At 34.9% G+C, this 22,666-nt stretch overlaps 1 protein-coding gene across 1 annotated transcript in view; it reads right to left on the bottom strand.

The window, feature by feature from the left end:
- Positions 1-31: 31 nt before the first annotated feature.
- LOC119836317 (bicaudal D-related protein homolog) overlaps positions 32-22,666 on the bottom strand; it is a 73,566-nt gene continuing 50,931 nt past the window's right edge. The window contains exons 3-9 of the mRNA XM_038361614.1: positions 20,115-20,270; positions 19,659-19,832; positions 18,416-18,653; positions 11,248-11,468; positions 6,108-6,260; positions 5,351-5,455; positions 32-3,790 (exon numbers count right to left, since the gene is read on the bottom strand). Of these exons, the coding sequence (XP_038217542.1) occupies positions 3,650-3,790; positions 5,351-5,455; positions 6,108-6,260; positions 11,248-11,468; positions 18,416-18,653; positions 19,659-19,832; positions 20,115-20,270 (1,188 nt within the window). The 3' untranslated portion in view covers positions 32-3,649. The remainder of the gene's footprint in view (positions 3,791-5,350; positions 5,456-6,107; positions 6,261-11,247; positions 11,469-18,415; positions 18,654-19,658; positions 19,833-20,114; positions 20,271-22,666) is intronic.

The following is a 22,666-nucleotide window of genomic DNA, read 5'->3' as shown; positions in this document are numbered from 1 at the left end:
AAAATTACTGATATCAATAAAACACCATAACTTCAATTCATTATTTATTCATTATTTCACATAATACATAGTTGTAAATAAAACTAGTCACAGTAGATCTATTTTAAGTACTTAGTATCTATAAGTACGATGTTAGAAATTAAAATTTCATGATTTATTTACTAACATTTTTCTATAATATATTGCAAGTTATGTTAAAACAAACGTCTACAAGATGGCGGCAAAAAAAATGAAAAGAAATAGCTAATACAAATTGAAAATAGAAGGGATCCAATGTATTTTTTTTTTTATTATTTAAGAAAATGGTTGTTTCGGTTGATTGAAAATAAATGTTTTTTTATAATATTCCCTTGACGCACCTACGGTTATAATAACGATTTCAATAAGCCATGATTGTGAATATTTTTAAATCTTTCCTTGTTAAATTTATATGAAACTTTTCTATTATTACTATATATTAAAGGTAGAATATTTTGAGTATTATTATAAAACAATTAAGTCACCATAACCAAGAAAAGTTATCAATTTCGTTGTGTAATATTGGTACATTATTGTATTTCACTTTACCAATGTAAAATCTTACGAAATCGTTATTATTTAACGTAAGTACATGTGTTTTTCTAAACCTATTTGAATCAAACCTTCATTATTAAAGATAAGTCGAGTTTAATGAAAAGTAAAGAAAACAGATGTACTAAAATAGAAACGAAAATTTATAAAGACAGCAAAATAAACCTTAAAAGAAATGACTATAAAATACAGAACACACATTTGTGCAAAAATATAGAATTATACATAAAACTATCATACATAATAAATTATATTGCATTTCACATATTATGAACCTGTTTACAATTCAGTCTTAAAAATAAATTATAAAAATAATAAGCATTATTATAGTTGAAATTAAAATTAATTAAGATTAAGTAGCGTGGAATGTAAAAGGAATAAGAAGTTTTATAATCTGTTATGAAAAGAACATAGATAAAATATAAGATTGTAACTGTCAAATGGAAAGGAATAGGCATAATATTCAATATTTATCATTCCTTATAAAAAATTACAACTATTTTCATTGTGATTATTACTAATTCACAATACAATATCGCCAACATGCATTTTTGTACTTTCAAAAATAGAGCGATATATTTGTTGTAAAATAAAGAAAAACTATACAAATACTGTTACGATTAAGATAATGCAAAATTATTTATCATTCTAAAATCCGCTACGACAAAAACGTATATCAAATACAATAATAATCTCCGAGAATTAAAAGAAAGCTCATTTTAAAGCATAAATAGGGTTCTAATGTTCAAGAGTATTATAAATTTTGTTTTTATATAGTTGTCTTTATTACTCTTGATAGAAATATAGATAGAGAGGGCACATTTAAGGCTGCTTACATTTAAAACACTTGTCTTCTATACCACATTGCTGATATTATGACCAATTTCATTTAGTTGCACTGTATTTATGAAGCACATTTTATTCCAATTAGTATTATTAAATCTGTTTATTGTATATAATTGAGGATACTTTGTCGTTTGTAATTATGCAATATGCAACAAAACATGTGATTTTTTTATCGAACCCATCCAAAAACTTCAATTTAATCCAACACATTTCATATTTTTTGTCAAATTTTCAACAATATTACTCAATTCATCAACAGATTTTATTATATATTGAAATTACAACAATAAGTGCAACTCAATGACGTTAAAACTACTCGCAATGTGTTAGAATAAAACATCAAAACTCGTTTCCTACAGTAAATAGTACCTTTTTAAAATAAAACTACGAATTAAGTACTTTTCAAAGTAAACTCCACGATAAATTTAAATTAGTGCTTCTTAACATAAGCTACAATAGGGCCAAATTGACAAATAATAATTAAGGCACAGAAAGGCGTGATTTATTATTTATAACAATTTTCTAAATTGCATCTCTCACGGCTAAGGCACGTCTTGTTTTTTTGTTACTTATGTTAAAGTTATTCGCATTGTAGCAGATCGTTTCTATTAATAATATGGCTATTAAATGATAATGTGATGGCATTTGGATATTGGTTTTTATTTAGTTCTCTATCTGGGCATAGTGAATTCAGAAGTTAATATTATTTTACTAAACTTTTTTTGAATTTTGATCCATTTGATGTATTCATCTTGATAAAAATTAATACATAAAAATGCCGAGTTCCGAAATAAGTAATAGAAACTAAATAAAAAGCTATACCCTATGCCTGTAATATCTAATCTATTCTAAAAATCCAAAGTGCATTGCAGTATACATATGGTTGTGTTACACCTATGTGTTATTTACATAAAATGGACGGTTAGAATCTGTTAACAAAATGGCCGACGCGATCATTGATGAAAATAAAGTGAAACATAAAACCGCCTTTTAAGAAGTCGGCTAAGATAAATGAGTCGTTCGTTTCGTTATGTAAATGTACATTCGAATTCGGAATATGTTGTACCGTCATAAACTATAAAATATTTTGATATAAATAAATCGACACAAGTGCTATTGCACAATTCATTAACTATGTGCTTAAAAGATAAAAATTAATTATAATAATGATAACATTATCACTGTGAATGAGCATACTTCGATATTATAATTTTTTTGGAAAAAGTAAAGAATATTTGTAAATTATGGTGGGAATTTATAAATCAGCACTCTTGCCATAAAGGAAAAAAAAAAATCAGCACTCTTTTGATAGCTGTCAAACATTTTATTATGACTCGATATTAATATTCGATAAACAGGCAAAAGTTTAAAAATGTATTTACAATATTCATAATAATTATATAACAGATTTTTTTTTTCTTATTATTAAAAAATATTTTGCGTTATTATGATTCATTTTCGAATATCAGACTATTTTATTATGAGTCATTGGTAATGTATATAGTTTGAATTAATTTTATATTAATATTTGACAACACTCAGAGCTGGCTTTTAAAAATTCGGTATGTTTTACATTTATTTTTCAATACAAGTAAAAATTTGTAAGGATATGTAGAGATATAACGCAAAGAGTGTAATAATAATAATTTACAATAGAACATGCTATATGCATTGATAGATGTAAATCTTGTATACAAAAATTAAGACGAATGTTTACAGATACATTTATACAGGTCGTTCTCTTTGTAATAACAGATGATAAAGGGCGGAGAAGTGAGTGAATTTTTATACAGCATGTTCAAATTATTGTAAAGTCGCATATATTGTATATCGAGTATGCACATATACAGGGCGTTCTCTTTGCAGTCATCGATGAAGTTCAAATTATTGTAAATACGCATATCCAGGTCCCGCCTGTGGTCGGTATACCCAATGGAACATATAGTTTTGTGTGCACTGATTGCGTAAAAAAACTTACACAATAAAATTACGATGATAAACTTAGATTTCCTTTTCGCGCGCGCCGGCAAAGGTCGTCACGTTATCAATCAAGGGTGTACACAGTTTTAAAAATTTGTATGTTATCTTCCCCGTAATCAGCGCACGAAAAACCACACGCCATTCCTGAGCACACAACACATGCGACATCCTGTACCCTGAGCGCACGCGCACGCGCACCCTGTATAGCGCGAGGCGAGCCCGCACGGCGGCTAGGGGCGGGGGGGGGGGCGCATCACCGGTGGAAGAGGCCGAGCAGGCGGCTGGCGCGGCCGGCGCGCGCGGCGGGCGGCGGCGCGGCGGCGGGCAGCTTGCGCCGCTTCTCCGATATCAGCTTGTGCTTCATCTGCTCCTCGATCAGCTCTTGCATGTCCATCTGGAATTGTGATAGCAACATTCGTCTTACTGCCTTTTTTATATTTTTCGTTATTTAAACGCACGAATCAAATAATAAACTATTATTAGACTTGTCACTAGTTTTTGAAAACTCACATGGATTTTTTTTAATGAAAACGTGCTTATTTTTTTTATAAATGAAACTCTTTGATATAATAAAACCGAAGATGCACACTTACGCTCCAAAACCGTGCGTTTAAAATGAGCGAAACATTCTAGATTGTGCGCCCATTTGAAATACTCAAACTCGAACTCAAACATTTATATATTCAACTAGCTACACACCCGGCTCCTCCCGGGTCATTAATCGAAATTGAAATTATATAACTATCCTATCTTTTAAGTTGGATCAAACAGCACATGGAGTGGGAATTTGATTAAAATAGGTTGATTAGTTAAGGAGTCCATCGCAGACAACATGTAAGTATATATTAAGATTAAACACTGTTGGATCATCATCATCATCATCATCATCATCATCATCAAACATGTCCACCCATTCAGATGACTTATTTTTTAAGGTATTATCTTTACAAGACCGCCTCCTTGGTACAATGGTTAACGCTTGAGCGTAGAACCGAGGGGTCCTGGGTTCAATTCCTGGTGGGGACGCACAAAAAAAAATGTCTCGGTCTGGCAGGACACAGAAGGCTGATCACCTACTTGTCCTTAAAGAAAATCGATCAGTGAAACAGATGTACATCATCTGCCCCATACCCCACTTGGGGACACGGGACTTCACTTTTTATCTTTACAAGAGTAAATGTGAGAAGACATTATCAATATGAAGGATCATCATAACACAATTTTAACATTTAGCACCGGTTCGGAAAGCAGTTTCTACAGAGTAGAGCCAGCAAGAAGTTATCTAGTGGCTCTTCGTGTTGTGTCAGTGACGTCTAGGTGTACTCGTACTCACATTTGAGGAAAATCAACTTAAGAGAATTTTTAATTACTTTTGTATGATTCTCTGCATCTCAGGTTTTTTGTATAAATAGAACCATAAGTATATTGTGAGTCAGCACTTGTGTTACATGGAATCCATTTTGTTGAAAAACATAAAATGAAATATATTTATTGAGTTAATATAATATGTGTATATGTTCTATTTTACACAACACTTTGTCTGAGTCTCAAATCTATTAAAATTCATAACGATGATGATGACGTCAGTTTGTGGTGATGATAACCATGAACATTATGATGATGGTGATGATGATTATGATAATAATAATAACAGCAGAGACCCCACAGAAAACCGGCGTAAAATAATAGCAGGCTATTGCGTTTCGTAATGTGAGTGGGGGAGCTGGAGGCCCATATCCTTTTCCTTACCTTTCCCAGTTCTTTAACTATTTGCTCTTGTCAATCGTTTCGTACTCCCCTCCCAATTAAATAATTCGGCAATCAATTTGTAGAGGCGTAAGCTCTGCAATCGACCTTACGCCTCTCCAAATGCTCATGGGCGGTGGCAGCTCTTACCATCAGGCGACCCACCAGCTCCATTGCCGCCTGTGACATAAAAAAGAAGATAACTGACCTGCCACTGCTCGAGCTGCTGGCCAAGGTCGATCTTCTGTCGCACGGCTTCGTACAGCTGGCTGTTGGCCTGCATCAGTTCTACGCGGGTCTTCGCGAGGGACACCTGGAAATGTTTTTATGTTTTTAGTATGTTTTGGTAATGTATTCAAATATAAATACATAATATACATTGTTTGTGGTAGGTTGTCAATTTATTGAGGTAATGAATCCAGAACTATGTCAATGTAAAACGTTTCCAACGTCTACCTGTACCACGAAACACGTAACGACAGGAGTTGTCGAACCGCAGACGACTTTGACATTAATATTGTAAACGAAAGATACTGACAGAGTTCACAGCCACAGAGAATAAGAAGTACAAGTGTAACTTGGTAACGGTTACATTGTTTACATTTTTTATCGCGTCTCATTGGCCTTACATAACAAAATAATGTTAAAGTTTAACAGAAGAATACTTTTACACCTACAATTCCCATGTTAAAATATTTGTTTGTTTTTGTATCCGGACTCTGGATGTAAGTTCTTTGTTTGGCTCTCCTCATGTCGCAATGGACCGATTTTATGGTATATTTTTGTGCATCAGGATTTTTCTTAGGCTAGAGAGTAATAAAAGCTACTTTTTGAGCATTTATTTTCTTGAAAATTTCCAAAATAAATCGTGATATAGGAAGATTTTGGACCCGAGGACTCATCCGAGGTCGATCTCAGCAGCTTTTCCCTGGGAATTTCTACAGTGAAAGGCCCCGAGAACTCACCTCAGCGGCCTTCTTCCTCTCGATGGCGTCGTCCCGCTCGTGCCGCGCGCGCGCCACCGCCTCGTCGTTCTGCAGGCTCGTGTAGTTGGCGTCGTTCAGCAGCTTGTCGCGCTCCTCAGCAGCTGCACGTAGCTCCACTTCCGCTACTGATAGCTGTTGAGGGTTTTATTAGATGCCATTAATTTGGGGTATGGTAAGGTGGACAGTGGACAGTGGGCAGTGGACTTATCCGGTCTGATTGGATGTATGGGTGTTTTGGTGTAATAGTGGGGAACTGATGTTTCTTTTAAATGCCATGATATTAGGGTACGCTAAGGTGAACTGTGGACTTATCCAGGCTGATTGGACGATACTTTTTTATGTAATTGCGGGGAAATGAGCTGGTGTTTCACAAATGGTAGCCGATGATGCTAAGGTCACTTAAAATTAGAGAAGACCTGCAGATTACTAAAGAGTAACTACGTAAGAACAATTTGAGGTTGGTACCCTTGATCTTGCCAAGCCTAGTCTGCGTTAGGGACACTCATTATTGTACTATGCCAGCGTAGACATCGCTACGGTAAAGCGACACGCGTTTTTTATTGCAGAGGGACACAATCACGGTCAAAGAATACAAATATAACGAGGTGGAAGGATATTATTGATAATGAGATATTTTTGTTATGTACAAACAAATCAAAGTTATGTACAGGATTTTCATCTAAACATAATATTATTATCTTACTGCCCACAATCATTAAAAGGCGTTCTGGTGTTAATTGTATTGAAGTTCCTTATAATATTAGGTAGATACATACATCGTTAAAAAAGTTAGCGAGCAGCGAAGCGAGGAGCGTATTTGTATATTTATCTGAACATCCACACGACCCGATGACACACCAATTAATGTTCAGAGCACGTCATATCTTTTCGTCATTGCCACAACGTGTCGTGGCCGAACATTACTGTTACAACACGAATGTCGCTATATGTTCATTCTATGTCTGTTCTTATACACGTTCTCATTAGAGATATAACAGGAATTTCGCGATGTGAATCTCATTTTCGGATCACGACGCGACGTGACTTCTTTTTATCCGACTCCACGTTATTTTAGTTTTGTTACTTAAGAACTCGCAACTAGGTGAACCGATTTTGAAGATTCATTTTTTATTTGAAAGCTACTGCCTGTTGTGTATGTGTATGCTGTAATGTATTTTTTTTTTCTTTTTTTGCTTTCGGTCTTTGAACGTAACTAAAACTCAAACCAAAACATTTATTTATATATTAAATCAGACTTCTTATAGAAGCACTTTTGAATCGAAACATAGCTTTAACATTACCACCGGTTCAGTAAGCAGTTTCTACAGAGAAGAGCCGGCAAGCAACTCTATAATAACACTTACATTATGACTCATTCGCTTTACTAGACAATTTACTAACTCACAGAAAACGCATTCAATCACTACGCGTTCTAACGATCGCATTACCTAATTACAAGCGATTATCTCACACCCGTATTATATCTAAATAATAAGCACTAACCCAGGCCGGCCTTGGCGCAATATTAAAACATTGAAGGCTGCACACTTTCACTGCATCTGAGCGACGTTCACTGGATACCAACGTTCAAAATAGATCGAATGTTTTTATTTAAATACCATATAAGTGAAAATATAATATAATATGCAAATTCAACGTGTTTTATGGATATTTTATTTCCTTGTGAATAGCAGAGGTTAGGTCGTGTTGCTTGTGTTTTTATATATCTAAAAGTGAATTTTTATCGCTAGAAAGTTTTAGTGAGCATATTTTGTTTGTTGTTATTTACGGCAGTAGGATCTCTGTGCCCAATAAGTCTGTAGCCTGTGTTCAATTTCAAAGAAACGTTTGCATGAGAGTAAATAAAAACTATCAAACGAACACCAGTCCTCACAAATCACGTATATTTGGTAATTTTATTCATGCAACAACAACAAATACATTTAAACTTAACAAGACAATAGACAGACAATTATATATTTACTTCTAGTTTATCTACCCTTTAAAAAACCTACATATATAGTATACTATAAGAAGTTTAACAAATATACCCTAAAGCCTTTCTCAATTAATGGGCTATCTAAAACTAAAAGATTTTTTTCAAAACGGACCAGTAGTTCCTGAGATTAGCGCGTTCAGACAAACAAACTCTTCAGCTTTATAATATATATAGCTATAAAACTAAAAAATTAAATAAACTATACTTTATAATGCCCGACATAAATACAATTTAACCTTGATATAAAACACGTTTTAAAAACAACCGCCTTATTAATTCTAGAAAAAAAACGGGAAATTTTATGATCTAAGACCAAATGTAGATTTCGACCATATCGACCAATATGGAAGTGACCATAGATGAAATGGTCAGCATCCTTAAACGAAATACGTGGGCAGATGCGTAGGCGTATTCTTTGTCCTTTAGTAAATGATGTCACATTAAGGATGTATATGTTATAAATATTAAAATCGACTATTTATTATTTTACTTATATATATTACTAGCTGCGCCCCGTGGTTTTACGTCCGTGTCCCGTAGGAATATCAGGATAAAAAGTTGCCTATATATTATTCCAGTTGTCCAGCTGTCTACGTACCAAATTTCATTGCAATCGGTTCAATTGTTTTTCCGTGAAAGAGCAACAGACACACACACATCCTTTCGCATTTATAATATTAGTAGCATTATTTCACTTCCAGAGACAAGGTTTTTCTGTTAACTAGCATTTACCCGCAGAAATCTATTTAAAAATAACCCCATCAAAATCCCGTCACAGTAGTGGTAATGGTAGTTTTAAAGATGGATATTTAAACATAAATACATAGCGACAGACGCGAAGTCTTTATACTATGTCGTGATAATAACTTTACCTATTCATACTAATATTATAACCCATTTATCTATGAATTCAGATCAGCTAAACCAGTGGTTTCAACCGTAACCTATAATAATCTTAAGAGGAAAGCTTTCTTGCTCATATTCCGAAAAGTTTTTTAAGGAAACAATAAGTGACCTGGAAAGTTATGAAATGTGAGTGAAAGTGAATTTGAGTTAATGCGATGTAAAAAATTAGCGAAATATTTATTCAAATATATGTTTCCCTTTTATTTAATCTATAATGCACGCATTTATCTTGTTTTTTGTTTTAGATTTCATGTTCAGACCTGTTTTCGTTCATTCGATATGTAAATAACATTATTAAAGATAATATAAGCGCAACTTAACATAAAACCGAATATTGGTATTCTTAGATACAATACTGATTGACCTTTTATATATTTAATCTATACAATTAGTATAAAGCTGAAGAGTTTATTTGAACGTGCAAATCCAAAGAACTACTGGACCGAATACAAAAGTTCTGTCACCTTTCACGTAGATATACGTGAATGTTGAGGGCTACAGGCTATGTACGTACAACGGACAAAGCAAGGACGCATCGCTAGTCAATGGTAAACTCAAAAGGACTTAATCCATTGTAATACACTATAGGTATTGGTTTACCTCATACTTCACGCCTCTCCAAATATTCATGGGCGGTGGTAGCGCTTACCATCCTTACCACCTTCAACCTTCCAACTCAGTTACCGACTATTACATAAAAAAATGAAAAAACTCGAAGCCACGTCCCTTTTTATAATTGCCAGCGCCATTTTGTATATTTATTTAGCCCATGTCACACAATTCTGATGATTACAACGGTATCTCATATGTCAAAACTCGTCCAGCAGTTTTACAGTAGGGCGTGCCAAAAAACAGGCATACAAAGCAACACCACACACTAACAACATAATCCCCCTTTTGTCGCAGTCGAGCAAGCAGTCATTGGCATCTCACAACAGATAACTGTGATCCATTAGCCGCAACGGTGTCAAACGCTTGTGTCGATTGAAATAAATTGATTTGCGATTTCACGAGCATGCGGTGAGGTAATTGGCCATTTATATATACCTACACTAGTGATATTAAATTCGTCGAATTGTTGGAACGTAATCTGAAGATATATAGTTGAATTTAAGTAAATCCTGGCTAATGGCCTGTGTGTCTGTCACCAGGATGTCTCATGAATCGTTATACTTAGGTATTCCGAGATTATGTCAAGTGTCCGAATCGCATTAGACCGATTTTTAATACACCAAAAGTAAATCTAACAAATGATGCAAGTACTTGTGGAGTCAATTATCGCTAAGTCAACAATTATTTATCGCAAATACATAAAAGCAAGGCTTCGATGATTCGATCGGGTTGCAATCATGTTGCAATGAGCTGTAATTTTAAAGCTGTAATTTTGACTTACGTAAACCTTCGAAACTTATCATACAATCGTATTTACAGCAATGCCTCTTATGCTCCCTTTGATTATAGATAGATTTAATTATTAGTTTTATTATTTTAGTATATATTATCATTGAAATTCTTTATAAAGTTATATTGGGAAATTTTAACAGGAACAGAAAAAATGTTATCACCGTTCCTTTTTCCAAACCGTAGCAACGCCTAGCCTCTCGGCCACTCGTGATACCGCCACAATAATCGAATTTCTTCTACTCTTTCGGTTTTATGTGCCTAAGGGGCACCCCACGCCATCTATTGAGATGATTAAGAACCACCACCATAGATATAAATCTATCTAATAATTCGTTCAGTTAACAACGGATCGAATTTTGTATGCTGGTGTGCGTGTTAGTTGTCAGAACGCTGCGTGTGTGTGTGGTGAAAATGAGAGGAGTTTATCAACCAACTGATGAATTTCTAATTAAATGTTTGGTAATTGTTGAAGAAATTTCATGTGCTACTTAGATTGGCAGGTAGCGTTGATATTATATGTATTTATAGGCAAAACAATCAGCAATGAAATTATTTCATACTAGCTGTACCCGCGACTTCGTTCGTCAATAAATACTTAAATTGACTTTCACCCCTCCCCCCTCAGACACCGTTTCAATCTCCGGGATGAAAAGTTAATAAGATCCTTCCTCGGAGTAGGTGCTATAACCATACCAAGTTTCATCAAAATCCGTTCAGCAGTTTTTGCGTAATTCTCATTTATATGTAGTATAGATGTATACTCACACTAAAAACCAAAACCCAAACTCAGCAATAGAAAGAGACACAAACCTTAGACGACAGATCAGCAATCATCTCGTTCTTCTCGTCTATCTGTCTCTCTCGCTCCATGGCGCGGCGCGCATGCGCGGCGATCGAGTCGCGCACCCGCGAGCCCTCGAGCGTGGCGTACGCGGCCACTGCGTCCGCGCACGCCGCCGCGAGCGCACCCCGCCGCAGCGTCTCGCCTTCGTCTCCGTCCAGCGAGGAGATCGACAGGTCGGAGTGGAGACCTGGAACGGTAGTTGAATATTATAACGTTGAAGACTTTGGTTAAAGGCGCTTCTCTCTAGTTCGTCTTGAGGAACAAAAAAGGGAAAAGGAACGTCAGACTATAAATCACGCTGCGACCAAAAGCCACGCTTCTTTTGGTCGAAATAAAAAATGTTCCCAAACAAACTATTTCTATTGAAAGCAGGAGCTGCGTTCAGTTAGGCTTTAATCTTAATCTAACCTTTTAAAGTTAGTTGTTTGGTAATTACAACTAATTCGTACTTAAAGAAAGTAGGTACTACAGAATATGTCGCAGACAACAAATATTCCAATATTTGTTCTCTTATATTCATAGAAATCTGTTTTTTGAATTTTATATAAAATAAAGTATCTGCTTACGAAAATGTAAACTCTAACGTATGGTCACATGTATAAATGCTTTCAGCTTGAATATGCTTCTTATAACTTCTCTATAAGTCTCAATTTAATCATAGATATTGTGGAATGATTTAATCTTTTAGAGATGCTTCAAAATAACCAGAAATAAATTATGCACGAGAAACGGTTCGCTATGGACCGGTGGGTAAAACCGCGGGGCACACATACTTAAAGATATAAAATAGTATGTCAACACGATGTCGATGATTTCATAAGTGATCGTGACAGTCTGAGTCATCTAAGATATCGAATTTAGCAACCACATACAACTATTTTGATATAATACGTTCATATTTAGAAGGTTGAATTTGGCAATTAAAATGTTTGCAAAAGATAAGCGAATAAAATCTTTACTTCATTGAAACAACATCGCTTAGTTAGTTTATTTTATGTTATTGTGTTTACCACCTCTATAGGATGGAAATCTGAACTACTGAAAACAAAGTCATGGAGTGTTAGTTGAATTGTCATTTATTTGTAGCAGCAAAACTCTCACTACACCATACTATAAATACCGTGTAAAATTGGTAAGTTATCGCTAAGCTGACTGTAATCCGCATTCTGCAGACTTAAGATCACTTGACAATATAGCTTTGTTTTACAATTTCCCACTATGTTTAAATAAAACATAATATAGCCATTATAATAAAATATGTAAGACGAAAAACTCTCCTAAATATTCTAGTTTGAACATTAATTATGAGCACTATTTTTCTTGATCTTGGACCTTCCGGAAATTTGGTGACAAGTTTTCCACACCCTCCTTTCTCAGACCAAACCATTTAAGTCTAAAGTGACCAAAGGATATCACAGTTCTAAAGATATAATATATCTTTATTTGCAGAATATGGTGACAAACCTGTGAAATATAAAGCAAAAGACATGCATGTGGTTGTACAAGGATAGTCTGTTTCATGTTAAAAGAGATTTCGAATATGGTACAGTCATGGTCCAGTTTAGAGGTTATATACACCACAATGGATATTCAACACATTCTAATGACATTTTCGGTCAAGCCACGTCATAGCTCCAACCCTAGTATTACAGTTAGGTAGTAAGTTCCAATTTGCTCCAAATTTAGACGTAATAAATTTCAGCGTTTAACAACCTCATTTAAGGTTAAATCAATGATATCCGTTGCTAGGCAACAGAGTGGAAACAAAGAAATTTATTTGTTCGATAGTCCTGTTTGAATATAATATGAAGCAATTTCTTATATTAAAATTAATAGATGGAAGTTGGAAAACATTTAGGATATTTCTTCGAAATTTTTGGACCCAATTCGTTAAATTTAGTATATTTTCTTTGGATCTTTTATATAGGATCTTATTGGATTGTTACCCGGACAATTAAATAAGTAATAATCTTTTGTTTTGGTTTAGCAAAGATTTTTGATCTTGATTACGAGACTCTCCAAAATATAGTATTTACTAAAATCACCAAACTATTTCACTATCCAGATAAAGCAAACGAGACATGAGAGCAGTTAGCATTCGTGACGAAAGGTCAGTCTCATTGTTAGAGGTTGATAACCCGGCTTTTGAACCTGGCACTAATCTGTGGAGTTCTGATACTAACTGACCAGGTATAGTGGAACAAATTTCGGATATGGGCGTTTCGATAAAACCTTATTGACTTATAAATTGTTCTAACGGTTTCAGTCCGAAGGGATGTGTAATTTAATCAAATTTCATAGATTTGGTAAAAAACGAGGTGAATTTCCGTTATGAGGGTCAAACAAACATCACTTCTGGTATTTGAAAAAATCATAAGCCTTGTAAAAATATTCCTTAATTAAATGTGGAAAAGTTAACTTCTAAATAGACACCAATTCATATGAAGTAAGACCATTCACAACGGCTCTTAGAAGTCGATTGATTGAAGAATGAATCTTCTATTCAATCATTTTCTGTTAACCAGGAATCAAACCCGCGATCATTGTCTCCATAATGTCTAGTGTTGACAATAGCAGCTTAATCATGTTGAAAGTGTTGGTGAAAGCCTAATGCTCAGCAGTCTAGATTGGAACAATACATAAGAGTTATGTAACGCCTTGTATATAAAAATCTCGTGTCACGATGTTTGTCAACATAAAACTGTAAAACGGAAGCGATCTCGATAAAATCTAGACTTAATGATCTAAAGCGCCTGTTTGTTTGACCGTGTAAATCTTAGAAACTACTGGACCGTTTTCAAAAATTCTTTCACATTTAGAATTTAGTACTACTTCGTCGTATACGTTATAATAAGTTAAAAAATATTTCGTTCAGAAAACGCTTCTATAACTTAACAAATAGAGTTGAGAATATTATCTTAAATATTGGTTGACGTCTAGCATTAGTTTCAATGTTGTCCGAATACCATCCTCCTCTATTTCCTATGAGAAATAGTGAAAACAGCAATCGATTATGTGTTTGGGAGCTACGAGTTAGCGCACTCATTCCTAGTCAAGGCGAAAATTAAACAACAACAACAATGAATAAGCTACTATTGACAACATTAGACATTATGGCAATGATCGCGGGTTTGATTCCTGGTGAACAAACGATTAAATTTACGCGGGTGGGTCCAGGTTCGATTTAACAATGCTGTTTCGACTATAGTGTAACCTAGGTTTTGCCCGCGGCTTCGCATTTTCCCCCTTTTTCTGTATCATTATACATATAAACCTTCCTCATGAATCCCAACGTTATTTTAAAGATCTAAGCACAGAGACACACAGATGGCGGAAAGCGACTTTGTTTTATACTATTTTGTGACATTGCGATAAAATTATTAGTATGTTTTTGTGATCGTTTTACTAAAAATCTGTTTTTATACGTAACATCGTTTAATCAATGGTACACGTACAAATTAAAGCAAAATCTACCTATTTTGTAATTTAATTTAATTATTATACAACAACATAGTGGCTTACAGTCTAGCCAACGCTCAGGTGGTGCGTACATTTCGTTTCTCTGAACGTCGTATAAAATTACCAAGATTAATTAATTTCGCATATGTCATAAAACATAGCACATTAGCAAGATACGAATTTGTAATAATTCTAACGTAACTCAACTTTCACGATCTAAATTAGTGACATGTAAAGGTTAAGCAAGTACATAGCGATTTGCATAACTATGCAATGCTTATGCATAATATACAGAAATGCTTGCAATCATTTGTTTTGTAATCGCGCTTGCATGTTTGTCATCTCATCGGTTCACATTCGGGTAAACCGATGAGATGTTAATATGTGGTGAGGACCTATTTCTAAAAATCCTTGTAAGTCGGGGGTTCAAGGCCAGACGAGCGTGTAGGAAATTGGTTTTTTCATTTTATCTGCGCACGTGGATAACATCACCACTGCTCGAAGCGGTAAAGACAAATAACATCACAAGGAAACCAGCATGTCCAAAAATCAAAAGCTCGGACATGTTACAATCAGCACTTGACCAGCTGGTGGATTATGGCCTGCACCTTCATAGGTCTGTATCCTAGCAGTGGGAACATATATAGACTGATGATGATGATGATGACTTATTTTTTGTGGGAGTTGAGCTCACTTCGGCACACATGACATTAAAAAAAAAACAAAATATTACGACCAGCAAATTATTTTGTAGTGTCGCGTTATAACTAGCCGTGCCCCGCGGTTTCAACAACGTCCTACTATGACCTATAGCCTATCTCTTCCTCAATAAATGGATTATTCAACACAATAATGGCCTATTTCCTTCTCCTAGCCCTTCCCAGACCTTCTTTCCATTCATCAATCCTTTCCTCATCCCTTATCCCTTAAAAGCGGGCTGCGCATTCTCAGAGGTCTAAGCCTCTGCGAATGTTCATGGGCGGTGGTGATCGTTTACCATCAGGCGAACCACCAGCTCAGTAACCCGCTATGACATAAAAAAAAAATTCTATTCAAACCAGTAGATCCTAAGATTAGCACGTTCAAACAAACTCAACAGCGTTATTAGTATAGATAACATGAGCATTCAGTATTATCTAATCTGCAAAAAACTACATCAAAAAATATATTCACGAGATAATCCTACTCGATGCCTGAAAGCTAGGCAATATATCTTTATCTAAACACTAGATAATGCCAATAAAATTACGTACAGACAGATGCACAACTATATGAAATAGACCCGGTTTATAACAGACTGGATTATTTATGACATGTTGTTAGGGTTGCCAGGATTATTTCATTTTCTATTTTTTAGCAGAAAATTTATAAATCCAATTTCTAATAATGTATGTTATCTCAACTCTGATTTTTCAGACTGTTTTTTTTTACTGTTTATTTGGATTTAAAAGAAAATTTCTATCGGACACCGCTGTTGTACATTCTATTAGACAACGTAATTACAACGTCTCCGACTAATAAAGGTGTGTTCGGGCAATAAGGCTCATTTTAGTTTGTATCTCTCGAATGTTAAAATGAAACGTCTGTCCTCTATAGAATCTGTTTTATTACTAATACATGCATAACGTAACCGTAATGAATAAAAAATCGAACAGGGAGCATTACTAATGTGAGGACGTTTCAGGGGGGAGAGGGTTGAATCAAATCTCATCACAGCGGGAGGGGAGATCGAAAATGTGAAAAATGGCTTCACATAATCATTTATTTGTTTGTAATTAATGGACGCCCCCTTAATAACTATTATCGATCGAATTTAGTAATAGGTTATGTGCCATCGGTTTCAATATACAACTCGTATATTCAATCATTGATCTCGTTTGCAATAATAAAAATAATAAAATAAATAAATAATGTTATGTGGCAGCCCTAGCTGAAGCATCAAGTGCAGGTTGAAAAAAGTGGAGTTACTACGTCTCAACTTGAATAACTTAGCTAAGACGGGTATATTGTTTTAAGTATCAGGTGCTTACCGGCGTTCGCGTTTTAAGTAACATTTGTGAATAATATTGTATTTAGTTCATGTCATTAAATAACATTTTATCACTAATATTATAAGCCAGAAATTTGTAAGTATAGTTCAGTAGATGTTTGTCATATTTATACGCAACAACGGTTGAACAAAATTGCATAGAATTTATCATAGGAATAGATTAGTCTGGATTACTATGACCTACTTTACTGTACTAAAAGATTTTGTAATAAAAACAAGAATGTTAATAAAAAAAAATTATAAATGTAAACGATAAGACATTTATCACTTTCATAACAACATTATATATTACTAGCTCTTGCCCGCGGCCTCGCACGCGTGAAATTCCGAGTAGTTTAATTGATGTTACTATACAAACGAACAAACAATAAACAATTTATTTATCAAAAAATATTATTTCATATTTACAGATTAAAAACCCTTGCTCCCACACTAGGATTCATATAAACCTTCCTCTTGAATCACTCTATCTTTAAAAAAACCATCAAAATCTATTTCGTAGTTTTAAAGATTTAAACATATATAGGGACACAGGGACAGAGATTGCGACTTCGTTTTATACTATGTGACAAACATTAGCAAAAACAAAATAGAACAATCTCAAAATCACAAAGTAGCGACAGCATATAAAACCTCCGTATCAAATATGATGACGTCACGCTTCTGCGGATGGTACGGCCAGTCACGGCATTGAAGTCACAAGGAAGAAATGCAGTATAACCACTAACCTTCCAACATACCTGATTCAATTCTCAAGCGAAAATAACAACATGACAAAATTAACTTTTTACATTAATACAATATGATAATAGAAACCTCACATAACGTATTTCATTCAGAGTCAATTGCATAAGATGTTCATAATTATCACATCGCGTTTAATTAGTCGAGGTTCGCTGGTTTGTTGCGGGCTGCGTATTACATGTGGGGCAAAATCGCATCACATAAACAATAGAAGTTTCTGATTTCGGAGTAAGGCGGCTTGGCGAAATAGCTTTTTAAGCGATGAAAATGGAATTTCAGAAGTTGAAGTGTTTAACTGTGTACTTTATTGTATGACGATTAGCCAATACATACTACGTACTTTGCAGTCTTATTGTTTCCTTTTAGTCCATATGTGTTTGCGCCAAGTAAGACGACGGTCAAGATGCATACCCAAGTATTTTGCGTCGTCAGATTGTGGGATCTTAATATTGTAAAGCTGGACTGCTGCTGGACTGGAGGACAGGTTTTCGTTTTAAGAGTAATCTTTACAAACTTTCGCATTTATAATATCAGTAGGGTAGGATAAGTAGGATTAATTAATAATTAATTAGTATTAATTAATTAATTAGTATATTATTACTAGTTATTCTTTTATGGAGTCAAATAAATGTTCCTTTCTTTCTTTATGACCGCCTGCCTCCTTGGTACAGTGGTTAACGCGTGAGCGTAGAACCGAGGGGTCCTGGGTTCAATTCCCGGTGGGGACGCACAAAAAAAAAGTTTCGGTCTGGCAGGACACAGAAGGCTGATCACCTACTTGTCCCTAAAGAAAATCGATCAGTGAAACGGATGTACATCATCTGCCCCATACCCCACTAGGGGACACGGGACTTCACTTTTTCTTTCTTTATATCACTCACCAGAATCATCATCATGGCCGGTATTCAGCTGCAACGCGAGCGCCCGCAACTGCTTGAACACCTGCACAGCCTCGTTCCTCAGCCAGCCCTCCTCCTCCGGCTCGGTTTCCATCTCGGAGTGGAGGGAGCGCACCGCCTTGGTCTCCACCGGCTCTGGAGCACCGATCCTTTCGGCTAAGGTGTCGTGAGAGCGCTGGAGGCGATTGAGCTCTTTGAGCGTGTTTTGATAGAGGTGTTCCTGGTGTGAAGAAGATATTATATGATAAGCACTTGTAAAAGTATGGTAAACCTGTTAGGATGTCTTACATTCGAAATTTACAGTTTAATAAGATAAAGACAATATTTTAAGGCCACTACATGAGGTGAGGGGTTTTTATAATGCCTTAAAGTACATGCCCTGCATAAAATAAAGGAGCTGCAGAAAATGCATAATATGCTTATTGCCGTATGTTAATTTATAGTGTAGTTATATGCTAATTTATAGTGTGTTATAAACATAATGCTACAAATTTACTTTCATAAAAAATACACAAAAATTACCTTTTAACATTTCTTTTAATGATTTAAAACCATGTTAATATACGGTCAATCATTTTTGTCATTATTCTTCAAGCAACATAATAGTCTAATAATGAATTATTTTTTTAGTACCACTAATAGATTTGTAGTAAATCACGTATTATTATTTCTGAGCATAATACGTACACGTATTATGGGTATGTGTGCCGACCGAGACCTATGATTCCTTGATTGAATGTGTGCGTGCGTCATTTTTTTTTATAAACATTCGCGAGTTTGATAAAGCTTTCAGTCATAGGGATAAATTGAAATTTTAAAATCGAGACTCAAAAATAATTACTTAAGATTTAAAATAAACTGACATACACGTCCTACAATAAAACATATTAAAATTTCATAATTAGAACTACAAACCACAAGATTACCTTCTGATATATATTTTAAAAGGGCTATTAAACATGCATGTCTAGAAATAGTTTTAATGGCGTCTGTAAATAATTATAAACGTACAGATTGCTCTCAATGCGTATGTTTAAAACAGTTTTATTGACTCTTTTCAGCCAATCATGTCTAAAACTATGTTTAGTATTGAATAAATATATTTATACATCAATTAGAAGTTAATAAGATGCAGTTGCAACCCTAGTAACATTTCTATTACTTAAAAAAAAGACGAATTGAGAACCTATCTCTTTTGAAGTCGTTTAAATACAATATAACCCACCTGTTCCTTCAACTGTCTCTCAAGAGCTGCAATTCTGTCATTGGCCTCCTCCAGCTGCTGAGCCAGGTTATCCTTGTCCCGTAGTGAGCTGGTCAGCCGTCTCTCCAGGTCTACTTTCTTGTCTGTTACTAGTGCTAGCTCGGATTTTAATGAGTCTAGACTTTGCACGTGATCCTGTAGACAATATTTAGAAGTAACTGTTACATTGGCATTACAAATTACTTATAATAATATATTCACGACGGCGGTTTAAAATGTATTGTGCAAGTAGTCGTTAACTATTCTGAAATTCTCTTAATTTCTAAGCTTTAATATAGTAAGGATCATTTTACAGTGTATGAGAAAACTTTGAGAAATCTACAATTTTCACCATTAACTGGCACAGACAATAGCATGCATTTTTATCATTTTTATATCACATGACACCACAGTATATCAATAAAAACATCAACTAACCTTCAAACTGGTCATCCGTATAGAGCACTGGTCCTTCAAGCCTTCCAGCTGAGCCAGCAATTGCGCTTCGGTAGCTGACGACTCCTTCAGCTGTGTTGTGAGACGGGAGTTTTGGGCTGTCAGCTCCGCTATGAGATTAGCTTTTTCTTCATCCCTCTGTAAAGGAATTTGGTATGAGATTATGAGTTCTGTAAATAACTTTGGGTGTTGAAGGTGAGAGAAATACGTACACCATTTATATACAACCTTCTATAACAGGGAAGTTTACAGTGTGGTGGTGTACTTGATTGCTTTTTTTTATAAAATATCATCTTTTGACCCGGCTTCCCCGCGTGGCCAAGTTCTCAGGGGAATAAGATCTCACAGCGGTAAAGGAGCCTATGCCACTTTTTAACTATCTAACCATTATTGGGCGATATAATAAGGACGATAAAATAATTTTAAGAAAATTATGCCTTCTTTTGTGAGCATATAACGCGAGAACCAAGTTTTATAGTGTGTAATATTTTTATGTGGTTCGCCTGATGGTAAGCGATCACCACCGCCCATGAACATTCGCAGAGGCACTACCTTTGTGAATCCGATGCTCGCTAGTGAGGGATAAGAGACATGGAAAGGAATGTCGACTGGAAAGAAAGAATGGACTGGGAGGTGAGGAAAAGGAAACGGGCCACCCATCGAATTTGAATATATACATGCTATAATAATGTAATAAAGAAGACCAAAGATTTCTGCTGATAAAGTAAACATAAAGGTTTACACGAAGATTCAGGTCAGGTGAGGTGTTCCCCTAATTCAGTTTCGCAAAGAGTACGTAAGTCGCGTCTGACCTACTGGAATAATTAACAGTCTTATACTGTTATGCATCAATGGTTGTGGTTATAATAGTCGTCACGAAATAGTAGGTAGCATTTTTGTGATATTGGATTTACATTGAAAGCTTGTTAAAGAGTATATAGATTGCCTCCCTGCATTCAAGTGTCTTCTTAAAAATTGTTTTCCATTTTTAAATCGAAACTCGTTTGAATTAGTTCAGCGATTCAAGTTATCTTCTTATAAGTCTAATAAGAAAAGAAACGTTTTTTTATTTCTTTCTTTCTTTTATTTTCTGATAATAAATCCTTAACCTAAAAGAGATCACTGATGAGCGATCTGGTCGCCTTTTGTACTATACTAATTCCAATATTGGGTAGCAATAATTTGTAATTTGTGTGACACAAAATATCGTTAAGTAAACAAATAATAATGATGTGGATATAGCATTTTCTGCTGGGTTTTAAAACTTCGGAAGAATAGTGTTTAATTATTTCATTGTCATATCATATTTATACAATACTAGCTGACCCGGCAAACGCTGTTCTGACTTAGATATTTTTATCATTTAGAGGTGTGAAAAATAAATGTTGGCCGACATGAAAATCGGTGTAGCTGTTTGGGAGTAGTCGTATGTTTGGGAGTAATGTAACGAACATTGTCAAACAAGTATTTTATATATATATATAGGGAAGATAATATGTGAGGAAACTGAAGTTCCTATTTCCTTTCTTCCTGGGCACCAAAAATGGTACTTTTACATAAAAACCCAATCACCAATGTCACGTTTACTCAGTTAAAACAAAACCCTGCTTACTGAACCTTACCGTAATTAATCGAGTTAATCCATTACTTTTTAATTACCAACACAATTTAAACTCTATCGCCAGTGCCAAAGGTTTAAATTTGGGCTAGATTTCATAGCATCAGAAGGACAAGTGACAAAAATTGCTGCAATATTGAATGGCGCAAAATACGCTTTGTCTATTGGACGTTTGACGGTTTAAGTTGCTTGGACATGCTTTGAAGAATCAGACGACGCGAAATCTATTTAATCCCTACTAATCTTACAAACGCGAAAGAAACCCTGTCTGTCTCTTTTTCACGCCTTAACCACTGAAATGATGTTTATGAAATTTGGTACAGAGGTAGTCTGAACCCGATAATGGACAAAGAGTAGTTTTTATACTCAAAAATTCCACGAGAACGCGAATTATACAAGCAAACCCTCGGCCTCTTCATTCAACCTTACCTAAATCTAGTTAAGCAGTAAACATTTTGCAGCATATTTATGAAGAAAAGTAAGTAAAAGCAAGTTATAATGAATAGTCTATCTAAATATAGTATACCACACTAATAAACGTGTAATGTTGTAAACAAAACAGTTCTTTTTATGGTCAGTTATTTAAGTTTACATACCTTGTATGCATATGGGTACTAGAGTGCCATTTAGCACTGCGTCTAGCATACACAAATCTATTTCAATAGTGAATACCTCTCCAGTCTCCATTTCATCTATTACCAATTACATATAGTACCAGTAAAATCCAGAACCTACATACATAGAGAAAACCAAATGGTTATAAGGATCATTTTACGGACCTCTTGAGTCTCGATTCTATTTATTAACCATAATACACACATACCAGTAAAGCGTAAAGCCTAAATACCTAGTCTTGCCATAAATATTGTAATAAAGAAAAAAGAAAATTGTTAACTGCAAATAACATTTATTACTT

Source organism: Zerene cesonia, chromosome 23 (genome assembly GCF_012273895.1).
Source record: "Zerene cesonia ecotype Mississippi chromosome 23, Zerene_cesonia_1.1, whole genome shotgun sequence".
Classification (NCBI taxonomy): domain Eukaryota; kingdom Metazoa; phylum Arthropoda; class Insecta; order Lepidoptera; family Pieridae; genus Zerene; species Zerene cesonia.
The sequence above is the reverse complement of the archived record's forward strand: the minus strand, read 5'-3'. Positions and strand labels throughout refer to the sequence as shown.